Genomic DNA, 18,285 nt, shown 5'->3' with positions numbered 1-18,285 from the left:
CTACCACAACATGCAAACAATACTACCCGTTACTACCATAGCATTTTATGCATTTTAACTAACGTCGCTAGTGCATGTTAGACCTCAGCTCTTAATGCATATTGATTCCGCAATCCCTAGTGCATGTTGGTCTTCCGGTCGACCAAAATCGCATGTGATAAACATTTTGTGTAGTTTTAAGTGTGTGAATAATGCTATGGTAGTGACGCGTAGTGTTGTTTGCATGCTGTGGTAGTGATTGTCCTGACGAAGAGACGGGTACGTCTCGAAACTGGTAGACATAAAAATCTCGATGATATACTAATATTACTAACATTTTTGTAAAAAAATATATAAAAGTAGAATTTATAAGTTATTATGATTATATAATACTCAGACTACAATATGTTTTTATATATGGAAGTCTGAGCATCCCAGGGCTTCTTCCATCTATTGTTGCATCGCATCTTTTTTCGTATCAAAATGATAGATGCATCATGTCAAGTTGAGACAAGGAGAATAATGAAATCAGTCATAACTATTTCATTATGCACCCTGCGGATGATGTATAAAGTAGTTGTATTTATGGTGTTCTGGTTCCAATCGTAGTGTATGGATGAAAGTAGATTCAATAAGTCGAAATACGTACGATAGATGCTCGAATGGTGATATAAGGAGAGAACGCAAGGCTGAGATGAGCATTATCGATAAAATTATGAAAGGTGTGTTGAGATGGTTTGGGCATGTGAATCCAATGGGTGAAGAAAGAACAGTATAACAAATTTGTTACGTGAATGCGGCTGGTAATAGAAGCAGAGTAGGGCCGAGGAAAACTTGGCATGATTGAGTATTTCAATTAATTGAAAGTGGTCAGAATAATCGCCAGATATGAATGAGGAGATGCACGAATGTGAAAGAAGAGAAGGTAGTTTGTAAAGACTGTATAAATGTATATTCATATCGCTCACTCCTTTCAAGAACGTCATAAATCAAAAATCGTAAATTTTCAGTTGTACATGTTTTCGGAATGCCCAGAAAATGTACTATATCCCAGCAAAAGAGGCATATTTTTAACTTAATATTTACCCGCTACAGGGCAGAAAATGTTGTTTTTGCATTTTGAAAAAAGGTATTGTTTAATTTTTTTTTAAATATACTAAATATTTTTCAAATGGAGAAAAAAAAACCTTCAGGTTTTACATAAAAAGATCTGTTACACAGTAAAAAGTTCAATAAGTGGCTTGATATTTATGTTTAATACATTGTGTTATATTTTTAAACTTAAAAAAAAAATCTCCTGAAAAATCAAGTTTTTTGATTTATGACGTTCTTGATAGGGTATGCGATCTACGTACATACATACATACATGACATGTAATTTTTCAAAGCTTTTTATTATAATATAATATAATATATTTTAATATTCTCGATATCATATACAAAACGTAAAATATATCTGGAGTAGAAACTAAATAATGCCTGTTATATTGTATTCCTTTCCTAAGACAATATAGATTTAGCGTTGATAGAGTACGTGCAAGATTGAGAAAAAGTACCTAATTACCTCTGATCTAAGCTTGACATTTCAAATATAATAATCAAACGACCTCTCGAATAATAATTTTTTGACTATGGTAACAAAAAATTAGCCTTTCCAATTTGAAAGCTAACATGTCCGTAAAAGTTTGTATTGTTTTTACGCGTATCGATAATTTTGAACGTCGGATTTTAAACGCAACGGAATATAAAAAAGTACCTAAATAAACCAAACACCTCACACTGTAATATTCGCGAACTTAAATCGCCTGGTCAATCGTTTCAAAACTTCGGTCAACGCCGGTTGACGTTCGTCGCCTCGGAAGTTTCCCGCTTTTAGTCGTATTCCGATATCTCCAGAAAGAATCTTGTGACATATTCGAATCTAATAAAGAGATTAATTACCATAAATAAGTTATTTTGTTGCTACTAGTTATTCGTTTAAAATGCTCACGACAATAATTCTTTCAGGAGTCGTTATTTTCCTTTGGATGTGGTATGTAAAACATGATCCACCAAATTTCCCACCAGGTGAGCATTATTATTAATTACATTACTAAGCAAATGCATACAAAATGGTCCAAATTATGAGAAATACATACTTTTGTTTCAGATAGTTTTTTTTTCAAATGACAAATTATTATTTTTAAAACATTTCATTATGACTTTGTACATCTGTACTTTTTACTTTTCAATTCATTTAAATATCATCCCTAAATACTTGGTTTGTATTTTCGGAGTGTTATCGTGGAAAAACGACTTTTTATATTGACCTCGACTATTGTTTTGGGTCTCTTAAAATTCGCTTCCCCGTGACAATATTTACTAAGTGAGTCAATATTTTTCGAAACGAATTTGTCAACTTTGGCTACTGATTTTATTGCTATATAATATATATATATATATATATATATATATATATATATATATATATATATATATATATATATATATATATATATATATATATATATATATATATATATATATATATATATATATATATATATATATATATATATATATATATATATATATATATATATATATATATATATATATATATATATATATATATATATATATATATATATATATATATATATATATATATATATATATATATATATATATATATATATATATATATATATATATATATATATATATATATGTATATACAAATGCATACATATAATTATATATGCCATTAATGTTAAAAAAAGTTATGAACTGCATGTATGGAGAGGAAAAGGACGTCATCGAAATAACCAGCTCCCCATAAAACATACTGTAGACCAGTGATTCCCAAAGTGAGCGCCATCTCCACATTTCGCATTGTCCCTTTTTACGAGCGCGTGGGGGAAAATGAAACACCTCCGGGTAGTAGGTCTAGTAATAAGTGGAAGTGCAGCTGTTTATGTACCAGTTTACGACCTGTGACTGTCCTTTCGTGGCATGGCTTTTAAGTGATTATTGTGTTAGGGGCTGTGTTTTACATCATTTGTTACAGTTCTGCCTCTGGCTTGGTTCTATGGCTAGGACTCCGTTCTAGGGTATATGCTTTAAGGTGGGGACTGACCTCCACATTTCGTCCTAACGTAACATTCGCGGCGAGCATCTGACTTCGGATGGAGTACTCGGAACGAGCTCAACTCGCTGTACTGACTATACGCTCGCATCGTAACGTGTTACGCTACGATGAAATGACTCCGGTCAGTCTCCTCCTTTATAGGATTGTGTCGTTTGTGTGGGATTATATTAGGAAAAATATTCTTCTTGTGAAAGGAATCCGGGCTGAATTAGAGGCGGTTAAAAATGGTTTAATTGTATGAAACTGTGCAATAACTTGATCTTTCCTTGACTGTCAGGATAGATCTATGTCAGCCTGGTGTGTTGGTCGGGTTCTGGAGGCATCTGTGCATCCCTATCACTGCTAATACTGGAGCATTTCTAGAATATCTAGAAGAGAGATGGTTATGAAAAGTATAGTGATGAACAGTGGAAATTCTCATAGCGACAATTATTCGTTCCAGAATCTCATTCGTTATGTGAAACACTCGTAAAGTGGAAAAATTCCCATTAAATCAATGTAATACGATAATGCGTTCCGTGCCGGTTTTTTTTTTCGTTCATACAAATAATGCAATTTAGTTTTGCAAAACTATAAAATAATAATAATAAAGTTTATTGTTTATGACACATAATTCTTTATTAATACAAAGCATTCTACAGACATTGGTTGGCCTAGCATTCAAAGATTTGGTGAAAATGTTACACGGCATTATCTTAGTAAATTTGTAGAACGTATACCCACCTTATTATTATGGTGATGCTTCTCAATGTACAATGCAACATTTTTCTATGCTTTCAATATTTCACATATTATACCAGAAGTTTGTTGCTCCGCTACTTTCTCCTCTTCCAATAATAAATTATCTTCCTTATCTTCTTGCTGTGACACGTGATACAACTCCATTAGCTATCGGTGGTCAGTTCTTGCCTGTGCTCTTCTACAAGCTCATCAAAATTATTGTTATCTGTCTCTAGTCCAATCGTATTGGCTAAAGACAATTTTCACAAAGACGCCTTTTTTGGTTCACCCGTTAAATAATCGTTATGAGAGGTTCCAATATTTATTATCAGTAATAGGTAACAGGGCCGGATCCAGAGATTCTACGGATCTAGCGATTCTAGCGTATCCGGGAATATGGTGAGAGCCTCACTAGACGATATCGCCCACTTGAGGGCGCTGAAGCGGTCTGTGGGGGCATTAGAAACCCTACAGGCAGAAGGGAAGCACGTAGAGAACTTGACGATTGCATCCAATTCCACTTGAATTCTAGTTCAAACAATAATTGGATTATTAGCCAGTGTCCCACTCGTTAAGGATACTACAGTGAACTGACAATAGTTGTAGAATCAAATTTTAATAAATTATTAACATTTTTATGTAATTACGCACAACCAAACCCTTTCAATAGCAGAAAGCTAGTGACTCCAGAGGTAGAGAGGAAACTGATTAAAAATTGAGCAAAACTCCTCAAAAAAAGGAGTAAATAAAAATCAAGGGGGCAAATTTAACGGATTTAAAATAATCATTCTTTCATCTTACTTTTACCGGGATCCAGTCGCGGATCAAATAGCATACTGCATCGGATTGACACATTGTTCAAGTCAAAATGCAAATCATGGTTATTATGAAATAAATATAAAAGTTAAAAAACTAATAACATATATAGATGACTGAAACTCGGGACCTCTACGGCCAAACGTAATCAGTTCATTAAAATGTTATTTAATACTTTGGAGTGTCCCGTGGACAGCTAGGAAGACGAACTTGTCCATTCTGGAGCAGCTCGATATTAAATTCTCCGTTTGGCAATTCCTCCAAATATTCCCCAATATTGTACCTAAGGTTTGGGAACCGGTGCGGTAGATTCTAATTGGTCCGCCGAACAAACATTGAAATAATAATATTGGTGACCAGTATTACTTTCCAACTCGACCATACAGTTGACCATCGACCAAACAGTTTTTTTTCAGACGTATTATTCGGGTCTCGGGACCCGAGTAATACGTCTGAAAAAAATACGTATAAAAAACTCGGGACGTAAAGGAGTCAAACATCAAATAAATCACGCATTTTATTTCCATTCTTAAAGCTAAAATATTAAACCTTGGAGAACTAAATGACTAACCGCCAGCCTAACATGTAAACAATTCAACACCGTCTGGACAAATTTACTGAAAACACTTCGAAAGACGTTAAATAATCGGACATATAAATTCGACATCGCCATAATTTTTTTTTTATGAGAAACAAACAAAACGTTCACAAGTATTTTGGAAAACCAAAACCTAGTTTTTAAAACGAATAAAAATCCACATAAGTATTTTTTTTAAATATACAAATTGCAATCCGCAATAATGTGGCATCTATTTCATATATCGCTCACTCCTTTCAAGAACGTCATAAATCAAAAATCGTAAATTTTCAGTTGTGCGTGTTTTCGGAATGCCCAGAAAATGTACTATATTCCAGAAAAAGGGGCATATTTTTAACTTAATATTTACCCGCTACAGGACAGAAAGTGTTGTTTTTGCATTTTGAAGAAAAGGTATTGTTTAATTATTTTTTTAAATATACTAAATATTTTTCAAATGGAGAAAAAACCTTCGGGTTTTACCTTAAATGATCTGTTGCACAGTAAAAAGTTCAATAAGTGGCTTGATATTTATTTTTTATATATCTTATTATATTTTTTTAACTTTAAAAACGATCTCCTGAATAATCAAGTTTATTGATATATGACGTTGTTGAAAAGAGTGAGCGATATCGCTCACTCCTTTAAGAACGTCATAAATCAATAAACTTGATTTTTCAGGAGAACGTTTTCAAAGTTTAAAAATGTAAAACAATGTATTAAAAATAAATATCAAGCCACTTATTGAACTTTTTACTGTGCAACAGATCATTTAAGGTAAAACCCGAAGGTTTTTTCTCCATTTGAAAAATATTTAGTATATTTAAAAAAATAATTAAACAATACCTTTTCTTCAAAATGCAAACACAACACTTTCTGTCCTGTAGCGGGTAAATATTAAGTTAAAAATATGCCCCTTTTTCTGGAATATAGTACATTTTCTGGGCATTCCGAAAACATGCACAACTGAAAATTTACGATTTTTGATATATGACGTTGTTGAAAGGAGTGAGCGATATATGCCTTCTTCTTCTTCAAACCCTTATCCGCACCCGATGGTGCATAATAGGGCAATGCACCATTTAAACGCAGTGTTAACTTGATCGTTAAGACATGAAAGAAAGGTGATCAGCCCTCCGTTTCAGGTACCAGTCCAGGGTAATATTGAATAAATGTACATACACATATTATCGTCTTTATTGTTTCGGCATTAACTTTGTGGTAAGACATGTTACAATGATTAAAGAAAACACTTTTTTTTTACCACTTGAGTTTTATTAAAGACTACATGTTTCAGAAGTTAAACTTCCATCATTCAGATCTATATAATAACTATTATACAGGCCTGAATGATGGAAGTTTAACTTCTGAAACATGTAGTCTTTAATAAAACTCAAGTGGTAAAAAACAAGTGTTTTCTTTAATCATTGTCATATTATCTTCTCTTCAAACATTTATCAAATAGTTATCATAGGTCTTTTGACCGAAAGAGCTGATGTAGTAATTAAATTATTTTGACGTCGCTAACTAATTGTTCGGTTTTGGTGAATAATCTGAGTGTGCTTTCAACACCCCCAATTGCGTATTTTAAGACGGTTCTTTAAAATTTGGTCAGATTTGTTTTGTGTTTGTGCTGTTGAAGATGAAGCGGACGTAAATACATAAATTACTTTTAAAATTTTAAATGGTCTCGCGCGTTGTTCTTTCGAACAATGCCTCGTGTTACGCTCTCACATTCCTGTTGGTAAAATTGTGTTATAGAGGTTTTATTTTATTATTATATTTTTATATACGATTGCAGAAGAATGTGCGACAAAACGATGTATGATAGATGTTCGAATAGTGAAATAAGGAACGAATGCAAAGCTGAGATAAGCATTATCCATAAAATTAAGAAAGGTGTGTTGAGATGGTTTGGACATGTAGAACGAATGAATGAGGAAAGAACGGTAAAACAAATTTATGAGGCGAATGTAATTGAAAAAATAAGCAGAGGAAGACCGAGAAAAACATGACACTATCAGGTATGCCAAATACTCGAAAGTGGTCAGGTTAGGAGTCGTAATAATCGGAGGGTATGTATGAGGAGATGCATGAACGTGGAAGAGGCGAAGAATGTTTGCAAAGACATAGTGGTGTGACGTTCTATTTTCTCTGCCTACCCCTGCGGGGAAGCGGCGTGATGGTTAGTTAGTTTTTTTTTTTATATACGATTGCTCAAAAGTAAATGGCGCATAAAGTAGACACTGTCAGTTATCGCTTCAAATCCTAACGAAAAAACAGCGAAACAAATTGATGAGGCAAATAAAAGGAAATAGGAGCAGAGGAAGACCGACGAAAACTTAGCAAGATCAATGTCGTATCGCCTGTCAAATAATTTAAAGCAGTCAGGTCAGGAGTCGAAATAATCGGCGGGTACGAATGAGGAGATGCTTGAATGCAGACGAGGCGCAGAATGTTTCGCAAAGACAGAGTGGTCTGACGTTTTATACTCTCTGCCTACCCCTCCGGAAAGAAGCGTGATGTTAGTTGGTGAAACCATTTTATTATAAGGGCATTAGTGGCAAAACTATTTTGTTTCTGCGTAGTGTGATAGTCACTTATCTATGTATGTCGAAAATCATCATTTTCTTTTGGAAAATTGGCCTTCGTAAAAACGTTGTTTTCGTAAGTTGGTAACGAATGACGCCACAGAAACGAATCCACACTGCTACTTTTACAGCTCTGTAAAGCAGATACGTAAAGGCATACACACCCGATGAAGTAAAATTTTATGACGTATAACGGTGTCGGTTTTTCGTTTCGATTCAAATATCTAAAGTTTAAAGTTCAAATATCTAATGTTTAAAGTTCAAATATCTAAAGTCAAATATTTAATGTTTTTACTTCACTACAGAATTCAATAGTGATTTTTCATATTACTTATTACCCAATAATAACACATCGTGAGAATGATCCATTCTGTCCTGATGAAAAAATATTTATTTAATGTTACCGGTTATCGAAATATGAATTTACTCTGAAATTCGAACACGTGCTAGATTAGTTTAAAGGGAGGTTTAAATACGAATTAAGAAGTTTGTAAAACTTTCGGTTTTCGAGGTATGGGTCGCTGAGAAAAAATCCTCTTCTCGCCGATTGTATATGAACCTGTGTTGTTCTTCGTTGCATATTGCATTTTTATCCAAGCTGAGCAAGCAATTGATCAGCTAAGCGATAAAATATTTTTACATAAATTTAAACTATTTTTCGTCGACATCGAATTCTAGTTTTTGTTAATGTTGTTTAAAAGAAGGTGTATTATGTAAAATTATTTTAATACTATCCTGTTACTATTTTAAGGTGAAATTAACATAAAATATATTTTTGTTTGGCCTTTGCCAGAGATTTTGTTCAAATACAATACGTTAGGCGTTAAAAGAATTAGATCAAAGCTTTATGGGTCATTTGGGGCCTTGTACCGAATTGGAATAGAATAAGATTTATTCAAATGTATTGTATTAAAATAACATATGTTATAATTATATATATATATATATATATATATATATATATATATATATATATATATATATATATATATATATATATATATATATATATATATATATATATATATATATATATATATATATATATATATATACATATATATATATATATATATATATATATATATATATATATATATATATATATATATATATATATATATATATGTATATATACATATATATATATATATATATATATATATATTTATATATATAAAGGCCTAAATATATATCGACTGCGAATATCAAATAAAGACAATGTGTAAAAAAGACGGCGAAAAGTGAGTTTATCAGGATATGGGTAGATTGTCGAATACCTATGTGTAGTGTCGGATTATAATAAATTAAAATAAATTAGGCGGTAGTGTCGGATTCTCCGAAATCGTGCATGATTTTGTTGATTCGATTAAATGACCTTAACGCTGTTTCGGTAAGCTACGTGTTGGAATTACAGTATAACGAACTAATTGAGGGGAGGAAGTGTCCATTAAAGCCGAAAGTCCATTATATAAAAATAGGTTTAAATTAAATCAATAAACTTTTTTAAATTTAAATATATGCTCACTGTATTTGGATATAAATAAACAATTCAAAACAAAAAAGAAAATTCCATTTATGGTCTTCGGAGAATCGTCGTGAAGTGACGTTGCTGATTGATATCGACTCGCTTGCTTTCGGTAATCCTGCTTTGAAAAAGGATTTATGTTTTGTTTGCGCTTTTAAAGTTTGCTGTTTTTTTATAATCATCTCTCAATAGGCTTTTGTCACGATGTTGGATTATTGGCTAATAAATTTATATGAAAAATCACAAGACTATCGATAACTTTCTTATTGAAATATGTAGGGAACCAAGGGATATATTTAAGTTTAAACTTTAGATATTTGAATAAAACGAAAAATGTGCGTTCGCATACGTCATCAAATTTCCGTCATCGAACGTTTTATGACGTCATATGGTTTATAGACGTGTAATAGTAGTAGTATGGATAGTTTGTTTACCACTACACTACCATTTGTGTTATACAAATATGACGGTTGAGGGGGGGATGGGAGGGTGGACCATAGACATCAACAAATAGAGCCGCCAATAATTTAGCAATGACACCAACATTAAAATAACTCCATCGTTTCTGTGACGTCATTCATTGCCAACTTACGAAAATAACGTTTTTTCGAATGCGAATTTTCCAAAAGAAAATGATGAATGAAAATATAAATTATATCGGCTGTTATAAACACAAAACGAGTCTAATACAATCCTTTATAGGTTGAGTATGTAAAATTAGATATTCCTCCCGTCTGACAAAGATCCATTAGGAAAATGCGTATAATATAGTTGAACTTTGTTATCTGACGAATAGTCAATAAATTCTATTTTACCTTTTTTTAGATGGGAAATGCATTTATTATTTACCTTGCTTATTAGGCACAAGGTTTAAAGACCATGAAGTGGGTTTTTGTTTCTTCTTCCCGTCCTAAGTGTGCTAATATGTGTATTGGTGATTCCAGGTCCGTTGAGATGGCCGATAATAGGCAACATGTGGCTTATGTATAAGATCAGGAACATTGTAAAGTTCCACCACCTGGCGTGGTCTGTCCTGGTGGAGAAGTACGGGCGCGTGGTGGGGCTGCAGCTGGGCCGAGTGCGCGCTGTGCTGCTCTCCTGCCCCCACCTCATCCGCCAGGCGACCGCCAACGTCAACCTGCAGGGCCGGCCCGACGGCTTCTTCTACCGCCTGAGGGCCAAGGGCAAACGTGGAGGCGAGTATTCGCTGCTTGTTACTGAGACTGCTATTCTCTTCCCGATTGTCCATAGGTGATAGATACTAGATGGAAAGTATTGAAAACACAAACAAATCCATACAAAGAGTGTTTCTTTTGATTTTTTCTCATGTCCACCAACCAAATTGTAATCAGCGTATAGGGAATCATTTTCATTCAAACCCTTTTTCGCACCCCAACGGTGCATAGGGCGCTGCATCATACAAACGCAGTGTTATCTTGATCGTTAACACATGAAGGAAAGGTGATCAGCCCTCCGCTTCAGGTACCAGTCCAGGGTAATATGGACTAAATATTAGAGTGAAAAAATCACTTAAATTTATTTGACCCTCCTGGGAATCGAACCCGGGACCTCCAGAACGGTAGCTGAACGTACTGACCATTACACTACGGAGGCGGACGGATAGTAAATCATAATTTTTATTTTTTTATTTTTTAAAAAAAAATGCATTTCACAATATGCTATATATCGTAGTCGTACAGGAGAAAGTGACCAACTAACAACACGTAAAATGTTCAGGCGGGCCGTTTAAGTCACTTTTGCTTGGCAAGAGAATAAACATCAATGCAGTTAGTCATTTTTAACAAGTCTATACATTATACTTCCAAGTTTTAAATCGCTTTGTGATTTTTTCAGGGCAATATTATGCTAGTAAGATATCAAATAGTCAATGATCACGTTTTTGTAAAAAATGTACTTGGTCACTTTCTCCTGTAGGACTACGATATTATAATATTATAATTATATAATTACAAGTACAAAAATATTCTATTATATTATTACAAAAAAAAGAAACCACAAAGGCATGGCCTGCACGTGGGTAGACATTTTATTTTAGGTTATAATGAAGGGTACTGGGAAGAATACAACAATTATAAACAGATTAAAAGTCCTAATGTGAATTACAAATATTCGATTTTAACAGACAACAAAAAATCAAAGAGTGAAAATTAAAATAGTTAACAAAAGTAGTATATGAGTTATAAGTTAAAAAGAAGAAGATACTAAGATCTGTTTTTTTTAAATAAATAATTTCTGTAAATTTTTGAATCTAAACAATTTTAAATAATTAGTGTTGATCATATCGCCTTTGTGTAATGATTAAACTATTTTGGAGCTATGAAAAATGAGTGTCTTTACACGAGTCTGGATTTGCCTAAAGGGATTTCTAGTACACTATTCCTTCTTTAGCTGGAACTAGGTTTATTTCTCTATTTTTCATCCTTCAAGTCAGTGCTGATATATGACAGTTTAAAGTTACGCAAACATTGTTCATATCTTACTTCATCCTTTAACTTCCAACTGAATTATCATGACAATGACTCAATTCGACATCAAATATATAATAGTGAGTATCATTCGTTATATTGGTCTCTAATTAAATTAAAATATTTCATCACTGAATGTTGAAACATAAAAAGGCTATTGCCCCATTGCCGTTTAATCAATCGGAGACTGCTCTGGTTTTAATCTCGGTCATAGGTATTGGCAGAATTTTACAAACAGGAGCAATATTTACAAGAATTCCACAAATCAGAGCGTTATTCCAGTTTGTTTGGTACTACACTAGAACTGCCTTTTTTCACCCCCATGACTGTTGCTAAAATTTTAAAATACATACTAATTAAAAATTAAAAAAATATACAGTCGACTCAATTCATGAAGTTAGACACATTATGAATTAAGTCGACTGTATATTATATAAATAATGTGTCTATTTTATAGAAGAGAGAGAGTAAAAAGATTTTAATTTAATCATTGTACAACTTGTTTTGTTTTATAATATCTATTTTTGTAATTGATAAATTTCGTATCATATTTACATACTGATACCCCACTGATGCCAATGCGGGTAAAAAAAAGTATTTTAACACATTGTTGGTGGGCAGTTTTTTCATCAACTCTGACCCTAATTAGTGTACTAATTAGGGTTGTATACAAATCACAAGCAACCACAAACCCAACTCGGATCTGTACAATGTTTGTTGGCGTCTTGCGCTGTATCGAAAGTAAGCAAATAGAATGCTTATAAGCGTCTCCCGCTCTATACCAACAGTATGTTGAAGACTTTTCTTTGAAGTGTTTCCTGCAAACAATATGTTAACATAAAATGCATTCATGCAAACATAAAATTCATAACAGGTATTAATGCATTTCCCAGATATAATGCGTTAAATTATAGCGGTTTTAGTTTGTTATGTATTAAAGCATAAATAAACATTTTTGCGTATATTTATTGCGTTGCCAACTGATTGCGTATATATTCCCATTGCTACTTTTTTTTATAATGTACATAATTTCGAGAGAAAATAGAACTTCCGATCTTCAAGATTGTAAATGAAAAATATTAACACCTGTTGGTGGCGAGTGTGTTTTTCTTTTTCAATTACAGGGAAGTTATAAAATGAGAACAAGAAACAAAATCATACAATTTGTTTTTCTTTAGGTATTGTGTTCAATGAAGGTGAATTGTGGGCTGATCAGAAGCGTTTCTGCATGGCACATCTTCGCGACATGGGATTTGGAAGGGATAGGATGGAAACCTTGATAATTTCTGAATCCACAGCTATGGTTGATTGGATTAGTAAATCGATCACGGTTCCTATTCAAATGGACAGAGTATTTGACATTCCCGTTCTCAATGTGCTTTGGGCAATGCTCGCAGGAAAAAGGTAAATCAAAATTTTTGACTTTTATGTATCTAAATTCAATTTCAGATCTATTTTCTAATAACCCTATTTAATGATTTTATTGATAAAAATCATTTCATTGCCAATAATTATTATTCACAATAGTTAATTCATTATTTTACAACATTCCAAACTAAAATGTTTTGTCTAACTCGGAAACGTTTAGATTATACTAACTTTTGTCATTAATCCCAGTATGCACACCAACCAGATTTCGTCCATCATGAAAGCCATCAAAACATTTTTCCACAGATATCCTCGAGATGATATCCAGTTGAACAAGATTTCCAAAGCCATTCACGAAAGCTTCCGGCTAATGGATATGTCAGGAGGTGTGCTGAATCAATTCCCTATCATCAGAAAATTTGCTCCAGACCTATCTGGGTACAACCAAGTATGCCGCAACCTCAATGAGATTGATATATTTTTGCAGGTTAGACATCTTTTTCAAATTTAAAAATTCCATAAACAAATAAAAATCGATAAATATAAGAGCAAATACTCGGTATAATGGCCCCTTACTAAATCAATAAAACATGAATAATTGCTTAACTATAACTAATATTTGCTACATTCCTTTATATTTCAGGAAACCATTGAACACCATAAAAAGACATTGTCCGCAGCACACGTACGAGACCTCATTGATTCAATCTTATTTAATATGCAAGAAAATGACACGTTATTTAAAGGTAATTTTTATCAAGAGAAAGTTTGTTTATGTTAAGATTCTCGGGAGTCATACATTTTCTTTTATGCCAAAAATATTTATAATTATACATTTTTGTCATTATTTTTCCTTTTCAGAAAATGACCTGTACATGGTTTGCCTTGATCTTTTGCAAGCGGGGATGGACACTACTAGTAACACACTGTCATTCTTTGTTATGTATATGATGCTTTTTCCTGGTGTCCAAAAAAAAATGATAGCAGAAATAGATGTAGTCCTCGGAAGTTCTAAAGTGACTCTCAATGACAGAGATAAGTATGTGATATTATTTACCATGAATTGCTGAGTAGGAATTATTATCGTGGTCCTCAGCAGACTCCAAATGCTTTAGCTCAAATTTTCATATCTTAGTATGTCATCCCAAAAGATGTCACCCGATGTTTCAGTATTGGCACTGACAAAATTTAACCTTCGTTAGTAAAATGAGTAGGAATGTCGTAGGTGGAAACATAGAAATTTTGTATGACTAAGATTAGTCAGTTTACATGAAATCTTTGGACCCTACTCTGCTTCTACCATGTAGCTTATGGACATTTATATTATCGTTTTGTAATAAATCAAACACATTGGTATGATGCTCCAAATAATCAGTTATGCATAGAGGCAACACGCTTCTGCTATGCAATACTTGGAGCGAGAATGGGTTGGGATGAAATCTGCTTTGCTGTTGTAAAAGCACCAATTCCAACTTTCTAAAAACATAAATTTATAAAGAGCTTTGATACTCTGTTGGATTCCATTCTCAGGTACTTGTGGATATTTCTGTAATTATTTGAGTTGATTTGTTTTAGACTACCATACGTTATAGCCACGATCCAAGAGGTACAGAGGATTGCCAATATTGCTCCGGCAGGAGTTGCTCATCGAGCAACCAAAAAAACCTCGATTGCAGGATACAACATCCCAAAGGTACAAAACAAAACCTTTTCTCTTTGATGGATGGCCATATAAAGATAAATCCAATTTTGCATGTTTAACAAAAAGTATGAGAAATACTAACAGATAACATGTCGCTCACTCCTTTCAAGAACGTCATAAATCAAAAAACTTGATTTTTCATGAGAACGTTTTTAAAGTTTAAAAATAAAATTAAATGCATTAAAAATAAATATCAAGCCACTTATTGAACTTTTTACTGTGCAGCAGATTTTTTAAGGTAAAACCTGGTGGTTTTTTCTCCATTTGAAAAATATTTAGTATATTTAAAAAAATAATGAAACCATACCTTTTCTTCCAAATGCAAAAACAACACTTTCTGCCCTGTAGCGGGTAAATATCAAGTTAAAAATATGGCTCTTTTGCTGGGATATAGTACATTTTCTAGGCATTCCGAAAACATGCACAACTGAAAATTGACGATTTTTGATTTATGACGTTCTTGAAAGGAGTGAGCAATGTATCATCATCTTTGCACACTATTAATACTTAACTTTAGGATAATCTCATAAGATAATGAATATGATGAATGAATGAGTCTCAATGTTTTATTTATCTCACATTTAAGTGGTGATTTCAATTATTATTCTAATCCTTATTTACACACAAAGGTGCATAAGGCACTGCTACAGACTAATGAAAAGGTGCACTACATATTGTTGTTCTCAGTGTGTTTGTTTCTTTTCTTCTTAAACATCCAAATTCTCTTCCCAAAAAAAAAATTTTTGGGTCCGTTGAAAAATATTGTTTTTCTGTTTTAGGATACAATTGTTCTAAATCTACTACATGAGGTTCACATGAACCCTGAATGGGGTGACCCCATGATCTTCAAACCCGAACGCTTCCTTGATGAAGATGGAAAAATCAGGAGTACACCCCTGTTCATGCCATTTGGCTCTGGTGAGAAATTAGTATTGAAAGATAAGATGATATGTTTAAGTTGTCTAAAAAAGATCTATTAATAGAAGAAGTATTGTTAGAACTCTTTAGATAAAATATCAACAAAAAACAAACATCATCAAACCCTTGTCCGCACCCCAATGGTGCATAGGGCACTGCATCATATAAATGCAGTGTTATCTTGATCATTTACACATGAAGGAAAGGTGATCAGCTCTCCGCTTCAGGTACCAGAGGGTAATATTGAATAAATATCAGAGTGAAAAAATCACTTATATTTATTTGACCCCCCCTGAGAACTGAACCCGGGACCTTCAAAACGGTAGCCGACCGGCTTACCATTACACTACGGAGGCGGACTGAGACAAAAAACAATAGTTATATATTTTTTTTATTAATGGTTATTTTATGTTTATTATTCACAGGTAACAGAAAATGTATTGGAGATGTGCTGGCAAAATCTACAATGTTCATATTTGTCGTGTCCATTTTCCAAAGCTTTTCCGTTCGTTTTCCACCCGGATCACCCAAAAATATTGAAATTAGTGACGGGATTACTCTCTGCCCAAAACCATATGCAGCTATGTGGTCAAAAAGGGAAATAATGCCAAAACGTCCTCACGTCGAATTCGCTTTCACCTGCACCGAGTACCGTTAATCAATTGGAATTTAAAATCTGCATTATTTACGGTTTTTAAAAATTATAATTAATTTTTTTTTTACAGTAGAACGTAGTTTTGTGTGAGTTTTTGCAGAATAAGTTTTTTTCACCATCTATTTTTTTCCTTTTTTCGGAATATTATAAGTTAAATTAATCAATAATCAACTAACATCATTAATAAAAATGTAATCCCAATTGATTCACAGGGAAAACATTACAAAACTATCAGTAATGGTTTAAAACAGACAACAGTATTTAGAAAACACTCAAAGTGCTTTATCATTTGTAGATTTATCAGTTATAAAATTATATGAAGCTCTTAAAATTAAGTATAAACATTTAATTAATTCTGATAAATCGCAATTTTCACAGATTGGTATTTTTATTAGTTTGTCGTTTTTGTTGTCAACAATTCATTTATATTTTTATGCAGTATTGTCCCAAGTTACAAATGTGCAGAGCATAAAAAGGACATTGTACTCTCTACTCAGATGTTATTTCTATGCCCTGCGAATTTATGTTGTCACATGACATGCAACTCGGGACAATTCTGCGTAAATAATATTAATTAATTTTTAATATGGACAAATGATAAACTAATAAAAATACCAATCTTGGAACATTGTGATATATTAGTGGTTATAAAATGTTTGATACTTAAGTTTTTTACCTCATATTTTTTATTTATATTATCCGGTATCCACAAATTTAAAATATCTGTTTGATTTCATTCAAATGTGGTTTTCATTTTAAAATACATGTTAAAATAATAATTCTAAATAAATTTCATTCAAATGTTCTAATTTGTTAAATGGTACAGATTCTTGTAGCTTTGTACTTTATTAACTTCATTTAAATGTTCTAATTTGTTTAAAAATGCTAATAATATGTACTTATTTTCCTTTTTTAAATTTAAGTAAGAAAACAATTAATGTTTTTATTTCTATATCAATAAACTAATAAAACAATAAGAACATTTGTATTTTATTTCAGTCCTATTTTTATTATCCATCTATAATCCTGCAAAAATCAACTACTTCACTCGCACTTATGTACTTTATGGTACAGTCACACATAAAGTGCATAAATGCAAGCGTGACTTATCTATAACATGATGAACCCAATCTGATTTCGGCCAGACTATGATAGTCCCAAAGCCCTTTCCTGCCGCTAGCCCCCTGAGGATTGGAACATGGTGGTGGATTGCATATTCTATTTATTATTGCCTTACATCCCCACTGTTAATGACAGACATTAAAAGCATTAATCATTATTTTTGCTCGCAAAACACGTTGTGTAATTTGCATAAAGACCGATTTTTAAAGAAAGTTTTTATAAAACTAATTGTATGTCTAGGTCCGAATGGAGCCAAGAACTTCTATCTGGAGCCAGGAATATGACAGTAGCTTTCAGAGTCCCGAAGCCCACCCAAAAATATAGGAAACCAATAAAAGATCCAGAACCCAGGACCAATGTCAAAGCTTTACCTAAAGCAAACCAGCCTCAAACCTTGAATTTTTGTTTTTATTTTTTTAATTTAATTTTTATTTTTTAAATCAGTCCGACACTATGGATTGACAACATTTAAAAATGCATTAGAAATAAGTTATCTACACTACAAAGTTAAAGCATTGACTTCAGTATGGAGTCCCTGCCCGAGGTTCTCTTAACTTTACATTAGAAACAAAATTTTGTAAACCAAAAACCTTGTTTAGGATTTTTTTATTTAAAATTCTCAATCTCACGGAAACGGAAAGTTTAACTAGTTAAAGCCCTGGTATTCCTCAAAGTCCTTTTTGATGTTAAAAC

The 18,285-nt window shown here is 32.7% G+C and overlaps 1 protein-coding gene across 1 annotated transcript; it reads left to right on the top strand.

Annotated features, from left to right (window-relative positions):
• The first annotated feature begins 1,809 nt into the window (after positions 1 to 1,809).
• LOC148308674 (methyl farnesoate epoxidase-like) lies at positions 1,810 to 17,529 on the top strand. The gene is made up of 9 exons (XM_088261311.1): positions 1,810 to 2,046; positions 10,286 to 10,537; positions 13,006 to 13,231; positions 13,502 to 13,682; positions 13,839 to 13,941; positions 14,057 to 14,234; positions 14,771 to 14,888; positions 15,677 to 15,815; positions 16,241 to 17,529. The coding sequence occupies exons 1-9, from the start codon at positions 1,962 to 1,964 to the stop codon at positions 16,471 to 16,473; spliced, it is 1,515 nt and encodes a 504-aa protein (XP_088117437.1). The 5' UTR covers positions 1,810 to 1,961; the 3' UTR covers positions 16,474 to 17,529.
• Positions 17,530 to 18,285: the final 756 nt, after the last annotated feature.

The sequence above is a fragment of the Brachycentrus maculatus genome, unplaced genomic scaffold, assembly GCF_059751285.1.
Source record: "Brachycentrus maculatus isolate JH-2025_06_01 unplaced genomic scaffold, ASM5975128v1 h1tg000153l, whole genome shotgun sequence".
NCBI classification, from domain to species: Eukaryota; Metazoa; Arthropoda; class Insecta; order Trichoptera; family Brachycentridae; genus Brachycentrus; species Brachycentrus maculatus.
This window is presented reverse-complemented; position numbering and strand designations above follow the sequence as displayed.

Excerpts from the sequence above, each read along its gene's own strand:
- LOC148308674 (XM_088261311.1), top strand. The coding sequence starts at position 1,962 with ATGCTCACGACAATAATTCTTTCAGGAGTCGTTATTTTCCTTTGGATG. Across the intron at positions 13,232-13,501 it reads GCAATGCTCGCAGGAAAAAG|ATATCCTCGAGATGATATCC; the intron begins GTAAATCAAAAT and ends ATTTTTCCACAG. Across the intron at positions 13,942-14,056 it reads AAATGACACGTTATTTAAAG|AAAATGACCTGTACATGGTT; the intron begins GTAATTTTTATC and ends TTTCCTTTTCAG.